This window comes from Lepeophtheirus salmonis, unplaced genomic scaffold, assembly GCF_016086655.4.
Source record: "Lepeophtheirus salmonis unplaced genomic scaffold, UVic_Lsal_1.4 unplaced_contig_710_pilon, whole genome shotgun sequence".
In the NCBI taxonomy this organism is placed as follows: domain Eukaryota; kingdom Metazoa; phylum Arthropoda; class Copepoda; order Siphonostomatoida; family Caligidae; genus Lepeophtheirus; species Lepeophtheirus salmonis.
Genome location: NW_027295691.1, coordinates 33,513 through 59,026, shown reverse-complemented (window position 1 = coordinate 59,026; position 25,514 = coordinate 33,513). Strand labels below are relative to the sequence as shown.

General features: G+C 30.1%; 1 protein-coding gene across 1 annotated transcript; it reads left to right on the top strand.

Moving 5' to 3' along the window:
* Positions 1-12,393: 12,393 nt before the first annotated feature.
* Positions 12,394-12,969, top strand: LOC121131477 (cuticle protein 7-like). Its single transcript, XM_040726904.2, has one exon. The coding sequence runs from the start codon at positions 12,450-12,452 to the stop codon at positions 12,822-12,824; it is 375 nt and encodes a 124-aa protein (XP_040582838.1). The 5' UTR covers positions 12,394-12,449; the 3' UTR covers positions 12,825-12,969.
* Positions 12,970-25,514: the final 12,545 nt, after the last annotated feature.

Here is a 25,514-nt window from a genome sequence, read left to right as displayed (position 1 = left end):
AAATACGTAAAACCTATATAGAAACGTTTTTGACTTACGGAGCAGGAATATGGGCATTGTTAATAATATGGCATAAGATTCAGTTTGAGAAGAAAAAACAGTTGAAATAATATTGTTTTGTTTTGTAGTGTAATAAAACTACTCCCTCTAGATCTATGGAAGTCTTGATTTATGTAGAACCTATACAACAAAGCATAAAAGGACGATCAATAGCAACCCATAGGAGAAAAGAGGAAGTTATTCGAATAATCTGAAATTCTACAAATAAAGAAAAAGGGCTTGGCTAATGAAAGAAGAGTTGAAATCAATGTTAAATATTTTTATAACACCATTAAAGAGAAAAATTAATATAATTTTTACTTGTTAAATATAAGCAAGTAGGAACAATTAATTCAAAATTTTTTAACACTTATACAGATGCCTCAAAAATCGATTTGGTTTATGAAATATGACGGTACTTGTATTTTGGAAAACTGTGGTAACATACAGTTACCAAACTGAACTGGAGTTTTTTTGGAGGCATTATGTGCTCTCTATCATTTGAAAAAGTTAGTTCCTATGGCCATCAAAATATTTTTTTGCCATTACAATTCTAAAGAGAATCTAGTTATAGATCAAGAATGCACTCAATAAACATTGAATGAGGGAAGTCGTTTTCATGGTTATTTGATTATAGTTGTTAGTTTGTCTATGAATGACATATGAACCACACCCATGCTTTTCGTGACGTATAAGCTCTGGAGTACATAATGTTGCCCTCCTTACTTTAATGAACAAATACCTGTAATTGTTTTCTTTTTTCTTGTATCCTTTTTTTTAAATGTTTGATGGGTAGACATGGGGTATCCCCTTTTCTATGTCTGGTTATTATAAGAACCGCGCCCAGGCGTAGTTGTTGTAAATTCCCTTCCTCGTATGCATTTGATTTGTGTTCTGTAATTACTGCATTTATGTGTTATTTTTTTGTAAATATATTATTTTCATATTAAAGGTTATCTTTAGGGATTATCACGGGAATGTTAAACATAGTGCATTTAAAAAAAAATTGTAGGAATTTTCTTATTTATAATCTTCTTCTGTGCAAAAATATATCTTCTTATTGTCCGTACATATTGGAATAAATCATTCGGCTTATAAAGACGTGGGAGACATATATATACTAGTAAAGGATAACTGAAGAAGAGCGTAATATAACGGAATAGAAACAAAGAATGAAGGTAGAGGAAAGGAGACAAGAGGGATGTAGAAAAATACAGAGGGAGAAAAGAAGTTTGGAGATATAGAGAGAGTTGAGAGATATAGAATGAGATAAGGAAAATAAGGTCTGATTTTGATCAAAAATTGGCGATAATTGGCAATACAAATACAGTTGAGACCAAAAATATTCGTAACCTTTCAATATTTGCCAAATCTATTTTGAAAATTGTTTTTAATTTTATTTTTAGGAATGTATTTAATAATAAGTACATCAATATAACATTTTTTAGAAAGGGAATTAAAAGGAATTTACCCTTTTCCATTTTTATTATATTATTTAGACCTCAAAAAAATTATTGTTTTATTTTGCCTTTCAATAATACTATAGCATTTTCCCACTGAAGCCATATGGAATAATTATCATTTCCTTTGATATGTTCCCAATGATACCATATGGCATCATTGAAAAAAAATTGTTCAAACTTTCTTAATCATATTTTTTTATTTTGCACCCTCATTTCTTTACTTAAAAAAAAAAGGATTTTATTGGCACCGTACTGGGCATCTTGCAAATCCATGGATGATTGAGTTTTAAAAATGCTATTATATACTTACAGTGCTATTTGAAGTAAATGCAGCCCGTCCAAATTTGGAACTGATCCGTAAATTTATTATCTCCTTTGACAAAAATGAGAAACTCCATCATTACTTTTTCCCATGATTGCAGCAGATCAAGAAGATCAATACATGTTAAACAAATTTATAAGAATAAATTTTGAATTTGTAGATCATAATCTTTACAAGATATTTGCCTATGCCTAGAAGGCATAAATTTGAATTGAACTTCACTCTTGATGACATCCAGACTCTTAAGAAATACAGCAAATTATATAGTTCCAGATCCTGCACTCAAAGATAATAACATAATTGAATTTTATTCATTTGCAAAAAAAAAAAAAAAAAAACGAAGTTATTATTTGCAACATTCTCTTTCCATGAAAAATAATTGTGAAATTTAAGCTAATCTGTCTAGAATCTTAATTTCAAAAGACGGATTCACATAAAACTAAGAACGTTATTTTAGTTTGAAAACTCTGTAAGGGATAAAATTGCAAACGAAAGCGTATGATTCCATATAAAGGTTTAGCTTTTATTTTTATCTAATAATTCTTAACAAATCAAAGATAGTAATCATTTTTGACAGATTTAAATAATTTTGGGGATACAGTTTATCAAGTTATGACGTGAAAAAAAGAATTGATTTTTTTTCAAATCTAAGTAGAAATTTGAATCCCAATAGGAGCCAATTAATTAATTAAGTAAAAAGATCAGTTAGTTTAAAAAAAATATATTTGTCATTAAATTATTTATTTAACTTAAAAATGTATTTAAACATATTAAGATAGGTTTATTCTGTAAATATGTTTTCTTATTAATGTATTTCAGAATAAAAATATTCTCTTTCGATTCGACTTCATTATTTCTAAAAAATTAAATAATACTTGGATGAGTTTAAACTTTTAACTTTACTTCCAAAGCTAATTTGATGTAAAGAACCTTTCCAAATTGTAGTATTACTCAGATTTAATTTTGTGTAAGGGTAATTATTAATTGATTTATAAATTTGAGTAAGACTTTATAAAAACTATTTACAATTATTCAAATTTATTTCATGGTTTAAATGCGATCATAGATACATATTTGCATATACTAAATCAACAAGAAGTTCATCTATGGGAGACGTTATAGCTTAAAGATGACGGAATTAGGCTTATGTGGATAATGGTGGAGGAGGAGGACCATAGGCTGGAGGAGGAGGAATCTCAGTGACTACGTCAGCAACAAATCCACTTTCACCTTCAACAGTTTCGGAAACAGTCATGATCACACCATCAGCACGCAAAACCTTGTATTGATCAGAGATGGCACCATACTTAGATTTTTCTTCGGCACTAAAGTCATTTCAGATTTTACATCAAAAACAGCGTAGTTGTATGCATAAGGAGGACGTAGATTGTATATAGTGCTTTATGATTTAAATCATATAACACATTTTGATCTAGGAAATAACCATTTGCTGCAATATTTATAAAATAAACAGCTCGCAGAAAAATTAGATGCTGACCACCGGACTATACGCTATACGCCAAAAACACCCAAAATATGAAACAAGGCAACACAATTTAATTTTCCTTGATGACAACGCACTACTGCATTACTCTATAACCGCCCACCAGCTTGTTGAATAGTACAAATGTGAACCTATTGCTCATGTGGCTAACTCACCAGATCTGGCGTCCTTCGATTATCACTTGTTTGCATCGATGGGCCAGGCACTCAATGATTTACGCTTGAATTCACACGCTAAAGCCGAAAAATGGATGGATGGCTGGTTTGCAGGCAAAGACAATGCATTTTTAGAAAAGGCATCGATAAATTTCCTGAAAGATGAAAAAATGTGTGGCTAACGGAGGTACATACTCTGAAAATTAAATTTGTACCATTTGTACTGAACAAATAACTGTCCATTAGCATATTCACTTTTCTTGTTGTCAAGTTGCCACATAATGAGAGTGTCTTGTATGTCTCCATTTGCTCTCTCATATGATTCCTGAGTTTGTGGGTGATAGGAATTTCTATGTAGATTTATAATGGATTTCTAAGATACTATAAGGGATTCTTGATACCCGGGATAGCGGCAACGATAGATTTTGATCACCCTTGTGGACCGGCTTGTATTATAATATATTCGAAGGGGTCCTTAATACTCAGGATAGTGTTTACAATAGGTTTCGATCCACCTTAGGGACCAGTTGTCCACCTGCACAGGCTGTTGGCTGAGGTATATTTTGTAAAATAAAAATTCTCTTATGACCATTTTCTTAACAAAGTGATCAAGTCTGATTTATCAGGGATGTTAATATAATGGGCTGCATTATTTCTTGAAATATTGTAATGGAGCCCAGAAACTATCCTGTTAAATTTCTTGAAAAAAGGATAGATAAAAAACCTTTTTAATACAAATTTATTTCAATTTTAGACCAAATATAACTTAAAGCCAAATCTAATTTTTCAAGGTAATACTACTAAAAAAGCTAGTCTGGCAACTCTGTTAAAGTCTCAGAAAATAGGAACCACTGTCAATCTTTTTTAATGTGTGTACGTATTATGAGAGTTCTAAGGAATTTGCTGATGTTGCGACAATATTGTTAAAATATACTATTTGAAGTGAGAATGGGTAATGCACCTCACCTAAACATTAGGCAGGCCAAAATTCAGCCCATGCCCCACAGGTTGGTAAGATTATCAAATTGCTAGCAATGAAATTATATCTTAATCAAATCCTTAATGAACAGAATATAAAGATGCCTATGCATGTATAAGGTTGAATTTAAACTTTAATACGGTTATTTTTATGTTGTTATTTTAGGTCTTACATAATTAATGTTATAGTTTTCAGAAACTAGTTTACAACTCCTATTCGTTCCAACCCATCAATTTACTTTTGAAATAAGTTTGGCAGGATCTTAAATATATTTTGCAAAGTAACATGTACTACGACTTTGAGGTGTAGTATATTTTTAATGGAGTAACCAAATTATATAAATAAATGAATAATTATTTTTAATGGATACTAGTCCGTCGTTATATCACAAACTGAAAGGATGTCTTTTTAAAAGGCTATGGCATGTTGTGTGAGCCTAGGAGTTATTATAATAATGTTACGAGTATAATTCCTCCTCTTTTGACTGATTTTTCCAATATTGAACAAAATTAAACTTTTTTTGACAAGAAAATACAACATTTAGCGAAAAAATATTTTCTTCATATGAGGACGAGCCAAGTATTCAAGATTTCTTCTAATATATCTTCTTCAAACTCAAGATATTGATATTCTTCTGCAATAGGAATAATATTACACTCTATCCAAAATGATCAAGGTTGGTCTCTACAAGAATATACCTCAATAACCTAAAGGGTTTCCTAAATATGTATATGATTTTCTAGAATTCTTTATAATATAAAATATCTTTTTTAATAATTGCGTCAAAATGACCTGTAAGACAATCTTTCTACACACGTGCATTTCAGAAAAAATAAAATAGTAAAAAGGATTTTTTTCTAAGGTTAATGTCTATTTAGGAAAATTCAAGATATTTGCAGGCTAAAAAATGTCAATAAGAGGTATTTTTCTTAGATTTAAGAAGGAAAACGGGTAATTTTGATCCAGTTTTTAAACCTCTCAAAGCAATGGGATTTAGCCAAACAAAAGAAAGATCAACGTAAGATTGGACAAGCATTTGACTCGATTCTGTAGCATTTTTTTTATTTTTTTTCAAAGAGTAACTTTAAAATCAATTTACCTGGTTGCTCAGGTAAAACTGGATGAAATTTAACTGTATCCTTGTCATAAAAGGAAGCAAATAAAGGTTTGAAATTTTATTTAAAAGTTATAACTATACAAAAGAAAATAATTATTCAATGTGTCTGCCATCTTATCCAATCATTCTTTCGATTCTATGCCTTGGCATTTAAGACGTCTGCGAGGCAGACTTTGTCCCCCTATTTAAAGATCCAGGGCTTCAAGGAGTCGATACTGCTGTGTGAATTCCCAAAGATCTTCCTCTCTAACTCCCCTTAAAGAAGTAATCCATGGGATTCATATAGGGGTAGTTAAAGGGTCAGGTGTTGGGGTCCACAAATTGCACCTTCTCTTCTTTTAACAAGTTTTGAGTATTGCAGACCTTGTGAGAGGGGGTCAAGCGGTAGGAAACGTTGTAGACGGTGCTGTTTGGGTACCATAGTATATTGTTGATTTAATCCTGGCTGCGTCGGCGCTACCAAGTTACATGATAGTGTTCTTCCAGGTATCCTCTCTTGTAAATACTCGTTTTGAATGAAAAGTAGCGCAATTAACATAAAAGTACAGCTGAATCTCTCACTTTAAAATTAAAATAACAAAATTCAAAGCTTTTCTCATTGTTCAGGTTGTAATTAATGAGGGTCCGGATTGACTCGAACGACCCTGTATCATTAGTATAAGAAAAAAAGATTAGAGTCGAAATTATATGGTCTTGAGAGATATGAGAGGCTTAACTTGTTTATAAATCACATGGGCTGGAAAGTCTCAGGCTCCATACATAGATGGCACTATTTAAAAAATGCAACCTCACTTCCAGTTTGTACCAACCTTCAAACGACAGCTCACAAAATTTCAAGACAATCTGTTCTTAACTATTCTTTAGTTTGTGAGTTATTGTGCTTAGTGAAATAATACTTTTGTTACTCAAAAACTATTTTACACTGTTTCTTCATGATTAAAAATACCGCACAAGCTACGCAATGCTTTAAAAAGTGATGTGGGAACTCTGCTACATCAAGCGAATAAACAACAAAGTGTTTCACCCCATATCTTATATAAAACTAAATAAAATATAAAATTTTACAATTAATGGTTTCTTTTGGTGTAGGTAGATACAAAATTGAGATAATCTAATGATTTTTAACCAATTCACGTGTAATGTTCATAATGTTTGAAATCCCATATACTAACAAAAGAATGGAATAAAGGGTTTCTCATCTTCGACTTTTTAGCAATAATGTTGATAAATTTTCATGAAACAGTTTGATTACTTTATTATTAAGGAAAAATTGAAATTATTATTACTCACATGTAGCAAGTAATTTGCTATCTGCAACCTGTTTCATTAGGCAGTTATTGATACATTAGATGACGAATAGCATTGCATAACAAATTCTTGAAGAAGGATGTGCCCACTCAAGAATGTTATTAGGTTTGCATCAATGCAATTATTTTAGTTAATTGACAACATATAATGTGATTGGTCCATCTTATTCCTTTCTTCAAGAAACAACAATACTGTATGCATATATATATATACATAAATTTTCTTTTAACGGGCCAGATTTCTTTTAAGGATTACATGATGTAATGTAAATAAAAAATAAGTATGATGGGTCATGCACACCTGTTGCAAAGACAATAATATTACAGTTGTCTTTATTTAAATTAGACACAAGCATATATATTCTTTGAAACATTTATTTTTAAGTAAAATATTAAAAATTTTTTGAAACATGAAATTTATATGGAAGAAAAAGTATTTGACTACATTTAATCATAATTATATTTTTTGTACCAATATGTGTTTTTTTCCAAGATTATGTTTTTTAATTTGCCAGATTATTAATAGTCATACAAGCCCTAAAGACAAGAATTGGATCTGTTAAAGGTCTTGAAGGTCATTTTTGTGTTTAAGACGTACAATAACAATAATAAACGTTACTTCAGAATAAGAAAACCTGAATTTCGTAAACTAATTATTGTAATTATAGTAACTATCGTTTGAGTGTACGTCAATGATATACCCCAAAGAAGAGAGAATAAGCAATATTATACAGTTTTTCTTCGATAAAGGCGAAAACTTAAGCCAGGCTACTGAAAATTAAATGGTTTTTATGGTCTTAACAGTCTAGCAGCCAAAAATTACACAATTTCGGGTTCGTCAATTTTCTTACGGTAAAATTGATGTAGAAGATACACCACACCCTGCAATGTAAATTGTCGAAAATGTGGATAAAATAATTGAAACAGTCAAGTCCTACTGTCCTGTATCTACTGATCTGATTGCCAAGGAGATAAAAATGAATGATTTTTTTGAAACTATTTGACAGTATTGAGTTTATTCCGATATTTCATACAAGCTGGTTCTTGCCAATTTCAATACTGATTCTGATGCATCAGTAAACTCGTACTTAAATTATGGTAGCTTTAAAATTTGTTTACTTATGCTTTGTTCATTTTTGACTCTCATTAATGTTAGACATGGTACTTTTCTAGTCATTTTTTTATCATAGATTTTTGCATAAGTGAAAATAATTTACTTGTTTTTTAATTAATTATTGTTTCAACCGTCTGTTATCCCCTTATCTTAAAGTGCTTTAGGTAAGACTAAATAAAAATTGGTCATTCCTTTTTTTCAATATAGAAAGAAATTCATAAGTTTCACAATATTTACTATTTACTAACAGTGTCCTGCTCAAAACACAATTTCCAGTAAAATGAGGGACCTTCATATGGACAATTTCATATTGCTCAGTCCATTGCTCCATCCCATTCTATTACATGTTCAGTTTTCTTCATTTAAGTTTAACAACCACTGATTCTTATAAATTTTTACAATAGTTTAAAAACTTTTAGTTATAGGTAATAATTTAAACATAACATTTTGGATTGTATGTATAAATTATTCTAAAGTTACTTGACAACAAGTCCTTTGTTTGTGAGCAATTCATGAAAAAGGAAGAGTTTATAAATTGTAAAATTCATTATTCAAGTACTACATTTATCTTTTGGTCGAAATATGTACAACACTTAGTTTAAAAAGATTATATAACTTCATGCAAAACTATTGCCTTCTACTCTATTTTTAAATCAGTGAAGTTATCATATATCAACCATAATTATTTCACATGATCTATTAATTAAAATATAGGGTCTTGAATAAAATTACCATTGCATATTATTGCTTAAAGGGATACAACTCTTATTGTACACATGATACTTTTTCCTTTAAATGATATTTGTTAAAATACAAAAGCATTTCCATAGTGCATCAAATCAGTTTAATATATTTTCATTAGCTGTGGCTAAACAGCACAATTATTACTGGAATAACCTTTGTACAAATTTACAAAGGTTGGTAAAAGTTTTATAAAAGTTGATTTATGAAACAAAATTACCATTTTTTTAAAGGGAAATTTCAAATTTTGTATTATTTTTTTTTAAATTTTGAATCATGTTTTTTTTTCATCAAAAATAATTACAAAAATTCACTTTTATTGATTTATATTTGTATGTTGTCAATAAATTTAATGAATTTATAAAACAAAAAAATTTTTTTAATTAAATAAAATAAGTTAAACATGACTTTATTTTATGACATTAAATTTTTCAAAAACCCAAGTATCATAGTGAATGATGTATTCTGTGTCAACCAACATAAATATTTACATCCTATATTTTCGAAGGTTTCGATTTTTCTAAAGCATTCCCTTAGTAAATAAGTACTAGGAGAAAATTAAGTTTCTTCTGAAAAATATGTTACGGTGATAGACCTGAAATAGGGAGTTTATCCTACGGAAAACGTTCCTATTCATTGCATAGTATGTTCATGTTCAATCGGTTTCAAAAGTCCGTCTAATGTTCATTATTAAATAAAGAATTTTTCGAATGAGGGATCTGAATAGTAACAATCTGTGATGATAGCCAATAGAGTTCAACTAAGGGATCAGAGATAATAATAAATTTGCCAAAGTGGATATGGATGATTCCTTCATATGTTACCTGTATAGGTAAATATCCTCTAAATAATGAGTCAATTGAATATTAATTGTCTTCTCATTCTCATACACCTAGAGTTTGTAATAGAGCAATGCCAGTTGCCCTTTTAAACTTGGATGGAAATTATGTTGAAGAGGGCCTTCCTTCAAGTTATCATTCAGAATGAAAGCTTACAGTTTGGAACTCGAGTCAAGATGAATTCACAGTATGCATGCATGTCATTAATTAATACCACTTATGAGGGTAACATATGTTTCCCCCTTTTACTTTGTTTCGTTTATTACTATTATGAATATTGACTGGATGCACCAATGAGTATTAATGCTATCTGGAGGAGCATTTTCAATCTTTTCCCCAGACATGTCGTCTTTCTACATCCTGCTTGGGACTAGGAAAAATCTCCTTGTACAACAAAATATGTTTTCAAACATATCCAAAATTAAAAGTGGGATCGCAATGGGATCACTTCCAACAAGAGCATTATTTAGATTACATAGAGCCGCTTTGATTGCATGTTTGTATCATTGTTCTATATTTAATCGTTTAACTGGTATTATATCTAATATAAATATTTTCTGTTGATTAATAAAATATACTGGAATTCTTATTTAAGTATAATATAATTGAAAATTTATATATTTTATAAAATAACAATATAATTGGGTCAATCATTTACATTTTAAACTTAAACTACATAACAAATTACACTTTTGACTCCTTCGATTCACTATACAAGCGAACTATTAGTGATCGGTCTAATTCGGGAATAAATAAATGTAGTTTTTGTGTATCATAAATGGTTTTTTGCAGAACCAAACCTTTCTTTTAATATAGTATTTTCTTTTTGATAATCTTCTTCTATGCCAAAATATATCTTCATATTTTTAATATTGTCGGTGTATATTCGAATAAATCATTCCTTTGTAATTTGATTGTTATAAGGACGTCGGAGACATATATATACAAGTAAAGGATGGCGGAAGAAGAGCGTATTATAAGGGAATAGAAACAAAGAATAAAGGTAGACGAAAGGAGACAGAGAAACCATATGCCTACAACTACGTTTATTCTTATTGCTGAATCTGGAGTCTAATGTTCATTATTAAATAAAGAATTTCGAATGAGGGATCTGAATAGTAACAATCTGTGATGATAGCCAATAGAGTTCAACTAAGGAATCGGAGATAATAATACATTTGCCAAAGTGAATATAGATAATTCCTTCATATGTTACCTGTATAGGTAAATATCCTCTAAATAATGAGTCAATTGAATATTAATTGTCTTCTCATTCTCATATGCCTAGAGTTTGTCAAGAGAGTTGCCAGTTGCCCTTTTAAACTTGGAGGGAAATTATGTTGAAGAGGGCCTTCCTTCAAGTTATCATTCAGAATGAAAGCTTACAGTTTGGAACTCAGGTCAAGATGAATTCACAGTATGCATGCATGTCATTAATTTATGTCACATATGTTTCCCCCTTTTACTTTGTTTTTCTTATTGCTATTATGAATATAGACTGGATGCACCAATGAATATTAATACTATCTGGAGGAGCATTTTCAATCTTTTCCCCAGACATTTCCTCTTTTACGCCCTGCTTGGGACTAAGAAACATCTCCTTGTACAAGTTGAAACTTAATTACAGAAAATGAAACATATTAACGTCATAGTATAGCTACTTTGTTATATAGCTTTAGATTACCTAAAAGATAAAAATCACGTGTCGAAACGAAAACCACGTGATCAATATTTTTAGTAAACAGCGTTGTTAGAGTTTTTTGTCCGCATTAACAAAGACTGAATTCATGTTGTAAACTGAAATAGTAAGGGAAGAAAACGGAGGAATTATCATAAGAGAAAAAGGATATAGTGACGTCACTTGTGATATTATCATAAGTACATCTTGACGTTTTGGGACAAGATTAATGAATGCAGTTATCTACAAGTAAATAGAAAATAGGAATCCTAAGTTATAGAAGGAATATTTAGCCAATAGGGCGTTTGGCCATTTTTAAATAGATTTTTCATCACCTTATTTATAAGCAAAAATGCCATTTTAGACATTATTGTGAAGTACAATGAAAATCAATGAGAGTTAATTTTAGAAAATTGATAAATTGTTACCTCATTTATTTATATTTGTATTACTTTTACTGTTTTTACCTCTAATGAGATAACATCAAAAAACTTACTATTTAAAGAATAATTTTAAAGACTTTGATTTTGTCATAAGATAAGGTGGAATTTTTTTTCCATCCTATATCTGTTGCTCTCTGCTGTCTCCTGTTGTCAAGTTTGCATCTCATGCTGATGCCCACTCTAAGTGAACTCAGACATAAGTTCCCTCAAAGACATCACCAGCTATTCGGGAGTGGAAATTATGTGGGAAGATACATTTTTCTCTTTTGTAAATGAATTTTCTAAAAGGAAAAACGATTTTCTCATATTTTTATGACATAAATTGACATAACATCGAAAAATGCCACGCAAAAACGTCAGAAATCTGTGTTCAAGCTCAAGCCAATTATCTGGCTGAACTAGATTATATTGCAGGAAACATTGTAAATACATTTAAACATATTTTAATTAAACCAAATATATACATTATTAATGCAAATAATATATGTGTTGTCACATTACGTATGATACACTTCAACTTGGATATATTGAAAAATGAACCATGAATATACATTATGTTGCATCTAAGAAACATTGTGGTAAGTAACATTAGAGTAAAAGAAGAAAAACAAGTATGTTGTTACATCACCCAAATCAATGACTTTAATATTTATGTAAGTGTATGAGAACCACTATAAAAATAAAAGAGTTTCCACAAATTGCCATCATTTTCAAATAGGCGTTAGACCCATTCACATCTACAACAAAAATGTGTTCAAAAGTAATTCTTATTTTCGCTCTCGTTGCATGTGCATATGGAGATCAACCGCCAGCAGGTTATGGTGCTCCAGCCCCTGCCCCACCACCTCCTCCTCCTCCACCACCTGCTCCAATCCCACCATATGCCTACAACTACGCTGTTCTTGATGCCGAATCTGGAAACGACTTCAGCGCTGAAGAAGAAGCTAAGCATGGAGCCGTCTCTGGACAATACAAGGTTTTGCGTGCTGATGGCAAAATCATGACTGTTTCCTACACTGTAGAAGGAGACAGTGGATTTGTTGCCGACGTTGTGACCGAGCTTCCTCCACCTCCTCCTCCAGCATATGGTGCCCCTCCAGCTCCATTGCCCTCTTATGTTTAAATTCCTTCTGACTACATTATTTTATCAGCAAAATCGATTAATAAAGTTAAAATAAAGAAAACACATATCATATCTTAATTGTAATTTATCGACTAAATTTGGATTTATTGTTAAACTTTGGTTCAATAAACTACGATGTGAATAACTGTTTTGTTGTTCATTTATTTATGATATGAAAAGTTTACCTTTGTTCTAAAATCTATTGTTTATGGTGTTGTAAAGAAATGGTTACATTAAAGGTGGAGCAAATATATAAAATACACAATATATTAATTATTCACTCTGAAGGAAGTTATTCTTTATTAGGTCCATTATTTAGCAAAAACGATTTCGAACTATAAAGTTCAGAATACCTTCATTCCCCATTGTAATGCTCACTCGAAATGAAAAAAATAAGATATAAAACTGCAGCAGATTTTATGTGTTGTGATTGGGATAAATGAAGAGAAAAAAGCTTTGAGGAAAAAATCAACCTAATTGAGGGGCATCTGTCAGAATATGAAATATTGTAGGCAATAAACTGTAATGCCAAAAAACAATATTCATAACGACCTCCAGGGATTTAATTTTGAATTTTGTAAGAAATATATTCTATGTGATTCTGGCACCGATTTTTTTATTGTTTTACAAAGAGGTTTTTAGAAGAAGGTCGTTTTTTTAACTTTGCAGCTGATAGATTGTTTCATACAAATTATTACCCATAAGAAGAGAAAGGATTAGTGATAAATAATTAACTGATTACCACTGACACATAAGAACTGCAACATATACATTAGGAAGTTTTTTATTTTGTTTAAAATGTACGAGTCGTCAGGTAGAAATCCGTTCCTTTTGATAAAAAAATACAATTAGTAAAGTTTGATCAAAATTAACCAATATTTAGAGGAAGCCTCAACAGCCTCAAAGTTTTGAAAACTACCAATTTTTTAGAAAAAAAAGTGACTTTTCCTTTATTTGAAAAAATTGTACCTCAAATAATGTCAAAAGCCATTTTATTTAGATGATTAAATGTTAAATTACTTAAATAAAATGACCCCAGTCCAATGATTATTATAGGGCTTTTGATACCATATCCCATTGGCATAATATAAGGACCCTGAAAGAAATAAGATTTTGTTGGATCCCAATTAATTTTTGTTGATTTACTTGGATTTTTATGATTCCGTGATATTTCCTTCTTTACAAATAAGAGTTAAACTATAATCAGTTAATTATTTGAAATAATATTCAAGATGGTTTCCTTATAAACATGTTCCAATCAATGGGGATCAACATTGTACAATATTTTGTAATAATTACATAAGACATTGGTAGGACCTGGTAATCAGTTTTCTTTGTTATTCAAAATATAAATTGTTGTACTTCATGAAACACTTTTGTATAAAGATAGTAATATGCCTCTTAAATAACTTTATTTGAATATGTTAGATTTATGCAACATTGATTGGCAAAATCAAAAATAATATATAAATGAGCATTCAGTATGAAAGAGCTAGAACCATGATTATACATTAAGTTGCATCTAAGAAACTTTTTGGTAAAAAATATTATCTGAAAAAAGATGAATAACCAGTATAATGTTTAGATAAACAATCTCTTGAGAATGTATGTAAAATTGGAACCAATATAAAACTAGGTGAAATATAACAAATTGCCATCATGTTGAAATAGGTGTTATCCCCATTCAACTCAACACCAAAAAAGTGTTCACACACTATTCTTATTTATACAATCATTACTTGCACATATGGAGAAAAACATCCGTCAGGCTATGATGCTCCAGCCTCTCCACCTCCACCATTTGCTCCAATCCCACTATATATCTACAACTACGCTGTTCTGGATGTCGAATCTGAAACGAATTTAGTGCCAAAGAAGAAGCTAAGGACGGAACTGTCGCTGGTCAATACAAGGCATTGCGTGTAGATAGCAAAATCATGACTGTTTCCTACACTGTTGAAGGAGACAATGAATTTGTTGCTGACGTTGTGACTAAGCTTCCTCCACCTCCTCCTCCAGCATATGGTGCCCCTCCAGCTCTATTGCCATTTCTTGTTTAAATTCCTTCTGACTACATTATATTGGTCAGAAATATCGACTGAGAAAGTTAGTGTAAAGAAAAAACAAGTTATATTTTTAATTTAACATATTTACTAAATTTAAATGTATTGTTAAACTTTGGTTCAATAAACTACTACGTGCTTATTTCTTTTGTTGTTCAGTTCCTTTTGAATTGAATAATTCATTTTTTTATTATATAATTTTATGATGTTGTACACAAAATGATTACAAAAAAGATAGATTAAATTAGAAAAATGATGTTGACATATTGTTGAAATATAAAAATATTGTTCTATACCTAACAGAAAGAAATTTTGTATCTTGATTCAACTCATTAATTTTAAAAGACCAATATAAAAAAATAATATTTTTCGATATTTTATAGATTTTCAAATCAAAACGCCACTATTAAGTACCTTTTTCGGACAATCGAAAGTTATTTTCATGTTTCAATGAATGAAAAATAAACTAAATACAAACAGCCTGAAATAAAAAAATTCCGAAACAATCTTACAAAGAAGAACAATAAAGTTCCCTCTTTTATCTTTTGATTGTGCAAACGCGACCAAAGTACATTATTTATACTTTATAGATGTTTGTGTTACTTTACTTATTAAAATGATTCATGGAGTGCATTGAAAAATGTGTGATCATCTTTATGTGTCGCTAAAATCGGGAGATTAATCCACGCTCGAGGATCGAGGAAGAGTTTGAGTCCATTATATTTTACCGATTTCTAAGAATTCAACATTGGTATTATACGTATTGCTACTGCTTCTAAATTAAGTTTTAAATAAGGTATAAAAAAGACCTGCACTAAAATACTTCAAACGATCCAAGTTTGTTTACATATGTATGGACAATTTTCCAAAGGATGAAAGTGATTCTTTTTCTGAAATAACAGAAACTGAATCATTATGAACATATATATAATTTTTATAATTGTAGACGGATGAATATTTTTTCCATTCCTCCTATTTATATTGATCTGGCTATTGTAGCGTATATGAACATACATGTACTGGTTTGAATACCTGAGAAAAGGAATAGCATTAGTGATTCTTGTTTGTCTTCTTCTTTATGTTTTAAATATATATTTTTACTGATATGTCTCATAAATTTAGTTCAAAATTATTCATAAATAAACCACCAGACGCTTTTGAGCAAATTAAAGTTAGATTTTATTAACTATGTATAAAAAAATAGGTGTTTCTATAAAATATGAAGAAATTTTGTTCCTTTTCTCTAATTTCCTTTTTTATAAAAATATAAAGGAACAAAGAGATATAAATTTTTAGCTATAAATGACCAAATTAAATCTCTTTTGGGAGATGGATGTCAAACATAATAGAGAATGGTTTTAATGAAACATACAAATTAAATAATTTGAAAGATTATCCAATTATGAAAGATGCTCATTAATATTAAAGAATTAACATCATTATTTTGTAAATTATGAAACTTTCTTTTAATTAATAAATTTAGACTAACGAAAAAGTTGAACAAAACTTAAATATATATTAAGAGTTATTTGTAAGATAATGATTGAATATGCCATAAAGGAAGATGGTTTGATAATTTGAGCTTTAATCTCATGTGTTGAATTTTGTGAACTTTGATTTATTATTTTTAAAGTTCAAGTTGATAAAATAATCATGGCATGACCTAAAACCTGGATTTATTATCTACATTAACATCTTGATATACTAAAATAACATTACAAAGGACCCATAATTTTACATTATAATTATGAGAAGATATTACGTGTAATTTTGAGATAAGGTCCAAGTTTGCAGAATGCCTGAATTTAGTTAAATAATATATTGTTCACTGACTCTTGACAATGAAAATCAGCATTTTAATGATTTTATTTTTTTATTATGTGGTATTTTTAGGACTTTATCTTTAAGTCTAAATTGATGGCCTTGGAACATTTGCGTTTTTTGGCAAATATACTTATATGAATACAGGATTTGACCGGATATGCCAATGTAGGTAGCCAAACAAAGATACTTTTGTAGCAACATCTTGGCTTGCAGACTTTCTTAACATCCTATTACTTTTTCCAGCAGTTGTAGGTGTATTAAATAGTAGTCATATGATAAGCAAGGGAGTTGTTAATTGCACTAGGGAATGTATAGAAAAGATGTAAATACCTTTTGAACTGAATACACACGTGAGCCATTCCTTTTTACTTATGCAAGAATATATTTCTAAAAGGAGGACAGTGCAGTATTCATAACTTGAGGGAAACTAGAGAAATGTTGTTGATATACTGTTGAATTATATACAACTAATCTACAATAATTAATAGAAACAAATCCTGAAAAGATTTTACAGATTTTCAAATCAAACCGGGTATATCGAAGACCTTTTCTTGGACGATTGAAAGTTTTTTTTTTTTACTTTTCTTCAGGTTTGGATGAATAAAAAACAAAAAATCCTGTCATAACAAATTCCAAACTTTTCTCCTAGAAAATTAAAATCATAACATCTAAACATTTATACTCAGTTTTTGGTATTATCACACATGGAATACAAAATGGTTGATCATATCAGTCTGAAATTTACCAAATAAAGGATTAAAAAAATAAGCATGTTGCTATAATATTTTTTGGGCCTCTGAGGTCATTAAGAGGCATTTCTAAAACCTCTACTTTCTTCTTTCTTCTATCTCTCTCTGTCTCTTCTCTTCCCCCTTTTTTTTTTTACATCCTCTCTTTGTATCTTTTCCTCTACCTTCATTTTTTGTTTTTACTTCCCTGAATTCACCGTTGCAACGCGGGCACACTCTGCTAATATATAATTACATAAAATAAATATTTTTTATAAGCAAACGATGGGATAAGCCCTCTCCCCCCAATAATGAAATCTAGCAACACCCCCGTGTGTAACAATTATAAAGGTTTTAATAATAGCAAAATCTTAAGAGGAAAATTGCATAACTTCATTTTGATTTCTGGTTTGTATTTTCATGGTACTTTTTTGGCTGTGTGAAAATATGAATAAACTCATTATAAATGAAGAATATCTTGATTTTTTAAAACAACGTAATTTAAAAACCTATAAAATTACTTATTGAACAACAAGTATTATAATTTACCTATGGTTACAACTCCCACTTTTTATACATTCCGGTATTGTTAAATGTTAAATTATCTTAAGAGTCAAACAATGGTATTTTATATTATTGCTTTTTTAAATTATATTTGGAAACTTTTAAAAGGTGTAAATATATACTCGTTGTCTTACACATGGAACATCCTTGGCTGTTACTAGGATTTTTAATTGGGGCGAGCGGAGAAAAAAGAGAAAGGGGATAATTTTAGAAAATAAATTTAATATATTTATTTCAATTCAATCAACAAATAAACTGAAAATTTAGCGTGATTTAAATTAATCTAAATCTAACAAATATGTGGCAATCTTCTTAATATAATAATCTATTATTTTTGGGATAGACTTCCAGATTACAAAACAAAAAAATATTTGTATCTTTGATTTATAATTATTAGGTGAGGCTTGTTTAATTTTCATAAGCAATACTTTTAATTGGTGTATAATCAGTTTTTATTTATTTGGTCCAGTTCAGTCTTAGGACAATTCCCATCAGTCATTGGGATTTGTCGTACTTTGAACTGTCATTACTAGAACTAAATAAAAAAAAGAAATTAAGTTCAGTGGCGTCATCGAGATCATAATTTTATAAGTTTTAGGAGTGATATGAATAACTGAACTGAACTGAGACTGAATTGGAAGGGACGGATGTCTCTGGTCATAAATAAGGATCGAGACAACACTACTCCTAATTAAATATTCAGAAGAAAAAATAATCCTTTTAAGGTATTTGTTCTTTGAAAAGACTTCGACTATTTTATATAATGGTCAAAGTAGCATTCAAAGAATAACATTTACATGATTTTTGAAGCCCCCAGATAATTATTTCTTTCTTCAATCTTTTGTATGTTAGTATAACGTTGTTTCCATGTTTTTTATAAAAACATACACAAATTTCAATATATGCACATATTAAAGGCAATCTTACAGTAAATCCTGAGGCAGCGGGACTCTTGTGCATCTAAAATTAAATATCATAAATGGTACCTTTGCAGTAATGTAATATATTTCCTCTTGATTTGGCCTGGTATAAAAATATGAAAAATCTTTTAAGCTAAAGACTCAATGTATAGTGGAAAAAATTAATGTCAATGACTTGGTACATTTTACAAACTATATGAGTACACTGGAACAAAATTTTTGGGATGTATTTAGTGATTGTTAGCAAAAGAAACATGTTCTCTTATTCGATATTCTACCATATAAATTTCTCGAGGTTCGTAACTTGGTAACCACTCTGTACTTCATCCAAAATAAGCAATAGTATATCAATCTATTAAGTTCCCTAATTATATCTCCAACTGAGGCTTTAAAGTCAACCATATCTTTCTTCTCCTATATCTGATCTAAAAATTGATTTTTATAAATATTGACACTCTTAAAGTATTATCTGCCTATTATTTCATATCATTTTCATAAAATTAAAATAAGTATCTTTTGGCTAATTTGTCTTCTCTTAAAAACAACTTCCTTTAAAATTATTTCTCTTTCTAAGATTTCATTTGCCATTAACTCATTATTTTATTAAAAATCTCTATATACCGAAAGGAATTCTCTTATTTGAGCCATAAATAGATAAACTATATCCCCTAATTTTAGATTGGCGTTGAGTTTCAAGTTTATTTGCAGAGAGAGATATATTGAAATAATGAATAGAAGATCGGTTGCTCAAGAAGATTCATAGCTATAACTGCATATTTGTTAATAAGAATATGAGTGACTTGAAAAACAGTTATATATATGAGGAACAAACGCCCTAAACTTATTTAGGTTTAGTCTACTCTACACCTTAACCCATAATCTAGACCTATTACTATTAAAGGAAAAGTAAAGCAAAAATCCTAACTGGCATAAACATTAAGATTATTATGAGGTATGAGGTCTATATAAGCAATAAGAATCAAAAGCAAAAGAGGATTTATTGTCAGTTTTGAAGACTATTAGTTTAATTAACTTAAGCATGCCAAACTAAAAGAATTTCTTTTTCTTAGCTGGACAAACTAATATTTCGCATAAATTATTAATCTATCAGAGCACTTAAATTTTTCTTTAACTTCCAAAGTTTATATTTTTTATAAACTACACAAGTAATAAGTGTTTTTATCATTTTTATCCCTTCATAAAGATGGAGAGAATTACAAAAGGAAAGGTCCATGTAGATATTTTAGTACTACAAATTATTGATTAAATTAATATTGTTCCCATTATATCTCCTTCTCAAGGAGGGAACAGGCATAGAGTCTACGCACATTGACGATAATTGTACAAAAAATCAGATTGAACGAAGTTCCAACCTAAAAAGTGCTTCTTATCTACCAAAACTATTATCATTATTGTTTAATTCCTGAAGATAGAAATTCTCAGTATAAAGTAATCACAAGTGTGTGAACTAATGAAAGACGGATAACCACAGATATATTTTGTTGTGTACGTCCTTCTTTCTCTTTTTAATTAATTTAATTGGTTTAATGGAGTTGCAGTGATTACGTATAAGTAAATTTTATATTATGACATATATCTGACCAAGGAATCTTCTTTTAAGTCCAAATACGTTAAGTATAAACAAACGGTGCACGAACCTACGCACATTGAGTTTAAAAGAATATTTTTTTCCGAGCGCGTTATATATTACGCTACTGCGTTCCATCCAAGTCTTTGTTAGATTCAGAGTATAATGAATGATCGTCATCAGAGGAATTCCTGCCATTATATTTGCATCAAGAGACAATAATCTCATCGGTGATCAATAATAAATTGTGCTAAGTCTTCTGCTACATCAGAGCTCTTTGTGTTTTTGACAAAGGCTCATGGATTTTTCATTAGTGGAAGATCCGATACAGAAAAATGATTGTTTATGAATATATCTTTTCTAGAACCGGTTCGATATCCTTTCTAGGGTATTTCAGTACTTGTTTTTTAAGTTCGACGTTGATGATTGAACAAACAAATGGATCTAGTAAAAATACTGTATACAAATGGTAAAATGATAGAATGGGTAAGCCGATACATGTATCTTGATTTAGTCAGCCTCTGAAGATTGAATGGGAAAACGCATTTGGATTACACTATCAGAAAGGCAAAAAGCCTTTATTTTATATTAATAAAATGATAAGATCTTAGCGTGCTTTAAGACCACTATATACTAAATGAATACGTAAAGCCTATGTGGAATCGTTTTTGACTTACGGAGCAGGAATATGGGCACTCCTAATAATATGAAATAAGATTCAGTTGAAAAGAAAAAACAGGGTAACAATTTTGTTTTGTTTTGTAGTGTAATAAAATCTACTCCCTTTCGATCTATGGAAGTCTTGCTCAATGTAAAACCTATAAAACAAAGCATAAACGGACGAGCAATACAACCCATAGGAGAAAAGAAGATGTTATTTGAATAATCTGGGCTTCAACAAATAAATATAGGCTCATGAAGGAAGAGTTAAAATCTATTTTAAATATTTTTATAACATCAATAAAGAGAACTTCAGTGAAAAATTGCCATAATTTTTGACTTTTTAAATAGAAGCAAACAGGAACGATTAGTTCACATTTCCTCAACGTTTATACAGATGACTCAAAAATCGATGTCATAGTTGGTTTATTAAATATGACGGTACTTGTACTATGGAAAACTGTGGTAACATACAGTTACCCAAACTGAACTGGAGGTTTTTTTTGAGGCATTATGTGCTCTCCGTCATTTGAAAAAGTTCGTTCCAATGGCCATCAAAATATTTTTTTGCCATTACAATTCTAAAGAGAATCTAGTTATAGATCAAGAATGCACTCAAGAAACATTGAATGAGGGAAGTCCTTTTCATGGTGATTCGATTATAGTTGTCAGTTTGTCTATGAATGGGGAATGAACCACACCCATGCTTTTCGAGACATAAAAGCTCTGGAGTACATAATGTTGCACTCCTTACTTTAATGAACAAATACCTGTAATTTTTTAAATGTTTGATGGGTATCCCCTTTTCTATGTCTGGTTATTATAAGAACTGCCCCTAAATTCCCTTCCCAGTATGCATTTGATTCGTGTTCTGTCATTACTGCATTTATGTTTTATTTTTTGTACATATATTATTTTCATATTAAAAGATATCTTTATTGATTATCACGGGAATGTCAAACATTGTGGATTTATATGAAAACTTGTGATTTTTTTTGGTGATTATTCAGAATATGTTTTTAAAAAATTGTTGTTGTTTTTTGTAACATTCACTTTCCAGGAAAAGCTCAACTTTTGAGATTTAGTTAACATGTGAAAGTTTTTTTTTTGTTTGAAAAATGTCAGTAATGATGTTTTGACGCCAGCAAGTGGTCTGAAGGCGCTAATTCCGGCAAATACATCACGTGAACACATTAATAAGAGTACTTTTCGCCGAGCATAGAGCTAACCCCGAAAACCTTTTTTTATTTCATTTTTGCCCGAAAATCATGCAAATTTCAAATTTGGATTCCAAATTAAAAACAAAAACAACAAACACTTAAGTTTTTATTAATACAGTAAATAAATTATTTAAGATTAGTTTTTTTTAGAGAAAGCTTATTTTTAATTGAAATAAGCTGCTTTCGCTCTCCCTCTTTCGTTCGATGGTTCTGCTTATTTCTCAAACTCTAGCCTTCTTTTATATGATTTATCAAGGACAAATTGAGAGCGAGTTTTTCATTGATCGAAGCTTTCCAAGTAGATCTGATCGGTCAATGTCGTTCCAAAGATGTACTTTTTTTTTTTTTTATATTTTTGTTAAGAACCCTTTTGTGTTGTTCATTTTTGTGATCGTCGACTCGACAACAGAAGGTACCAGCAATGAAAATCCTTGAATCTCTCTTCTTTGAAATACCCGAATACTGACACACAGAATCGGTTCGAGAAATTATATTTGGATGCTTAGGTGATTGACTGAATGTGGTTGATGTTTTTTCATAACTTCTGACAGAGTAGTTTGAGCAGAAGTGTTGGTTCGATCTTGAAGGACGTCTCCAAGGCTGGATGAAAATTTGCTTGGGAAAACTAAACCTTTATTAATAATTTAATCATTGTATAAATAATTTTTTCAACTTTCTTTATTTATTTTGACAGGTACAGCTAGCAGAGAGTGCACGAGTTACCAGCGCATCGAAGGTGTTTCGGTGATTTGGAAGCTTCCTTAGCTTCAAGCAGACAAGATTCGAAATTAGATATAATTTATTGGACAGTACACTCTCCATTTTGAGATTTTCTGAGAATGGAACTACAGAAAGAAGTCCAAATTTGATATAGTATGTAGATTTCCATGATAGGTTTGCTCGTTTATCGAGAAGTTTTAGTAGACTTGTCAGTATTCTGTCCTGAGGCTCCACTGCGGCTTCTCATGTCAGTGCAGAAAGGTTGACTCCTCTGCAAGTCTCCAAGTCGTTTTTTTTTCATTATTTCATATATCAAAGCAAAGTGTATATCATAATTCATATATCAAATATATTCGAATGACCTTATATTCCGTTGCCCTAGATTATTTGCCTTGTAAGAGCCCACGTAAAAAGGTTAGGCGTGTACTTTTCAAATTGTTACTTAAATCACATTCACTGGGTCAACATTTATTTTAGAGTTTACTAATGATGAAACTCGGTGTATGGCATAATTTTGTTTTCGTTTAAGTCCTACATAATTTTTCCTACACCAATTTAGACCAATTCTTCGAGCAGATCGTAATCTCAGACCATTTACCCAAACTTCATAGTTTCAAATCATGGACCAATTTTATGGTCACAATATACAGACAAAAAAATTATTTTAAATCTAAGAACCTATTTCCCCTCCTATCCTGATTTATGAGTTGTACAAATATGATTTATGCAACACATTTTAAGATCATATGAATGTATTATGGTATCCATGTTCAAAATTTTGAAAATAAATGACGTCATTAACAACTCATTTATAGAAGTTGTCAAGACTGAATTTTGAATGAGACCATTTTTTTGTGAGACAAATACAGATCAAACTTCTTTAGAGGCCCGAATTAGGATGGTCCTCAATAAATCATAACGGTTTCAGACCGGTATAGAATATTTGCACAGAAATCATTTACATCTTTATCTTAATCATTGATATTTTGATTACAGTCACTATTTGAAATTCATTTATATATAAAAATAAATTAGTTAAAAAATAGTCCAACATTAAAATTGCTGTTGTGAAAAAGTCACAAAAAATATATTGTTTTTGTTTATTTAATGTGTAAAATTTAAATATAACTTCATTTTCTTAGTTAGTTTTTTAAACTTACTATTGAATAAATTATAACATATTTGTCAAATTTTTAATCCTCAAATCCATTTCATTAAAGCCTCAGAATGTCAATACTTAGATTCACTCCAAAGTTATTTAAAATATATCCCTTTGGATTTTTCTAGGTTAACTTTCTAGATGTTTCTAATTTCTAGATATTTCTAGGTTTAAGATATTTCAAAAAATTCTTTGGATATTTAAGAAGATAAAATATATTAACATTATTAAATGTAAGTTTACCCTTTCTAGATGAATGGAAAGATTTATATTTTCTATTTATTCCACTAAAGAGATTTCTCGTCAATTTTTATTTAGTTCAAAGAAAAGTAACTGGAATAAGCACTTACTGAAGAAGACGAACAATCATTATCATACTATCTATACTTTCTCCAAACTATTTTCTATGTTGATGCATAAATAATGCAATTCCTCTTAATGAATACAAATGTAAAATTAAGTCGGCCCTTTCGAAAACTCAAAAAGAATATAAATGTCTGTAACCTCTTGAATCTATAAATCAAATTTTGATAACAAGAGACTTACCAATAAAATGAAAATATTGTTTCATACTCTACATCAATATATCGTCAATAACAAGACCAATCACAAATCAAGGAAAAATGATTGGAAAATTAACCATTCTTTGTTTCGGGAGAGTGGATTTTTTACTGACTTAGTCACTGAGCTTCCTCCACCTCCTCTTCAAGCCTATGGTCCTCTTCCTGCGCCTTTACCCACATACGTACAATTCCGTCATCTTTAAGCTTTAAAACCTGCCAAATATGTATCTATGATCGAATTTCAACCCAAAAAAAAAGTATATTTTAAGAATAGCAGTTCATCTGCTAAATTGACCCCTCCCATCGATTTATTTTATCTTTGTACAATATCAGGACATGGTATATCAACTCGTATCTTCTTCTATGAATCAAAGCGAGAAATCATGTTAACAGAGCAAATACAAGCAAAAGTTGAAATCATATTTACTACCTTGTTGTCGAGCCATTTTACATAAACAGTTTCTGAAAATATCCTGGATAATTTTTGGACCTTCGTACGCACCCCTCCAATTTTTCAGAATCGATTATTGGCATTTTATATTAGTTGACATACCGACTAATCTTGGTGGTCTTACCGTTCAACATCACCATATATCCTGACTTCCTAGATGATCCACTAGTGATAATAAAGTGAACCAATTATTGAGGAAGATTAGGTAGTTTATATTTGAGGGAATAGCT

Bases quoted from the DNA above. Each gene is read 5' to 3' on its own strand.
- LOC121131477 (XM_040726904.2), top strand. From the start codon at position 12,450: ATGTGTTCAAAAGTAATTCTTATTTTCGCTCTCGTTGCATGTGCATAT.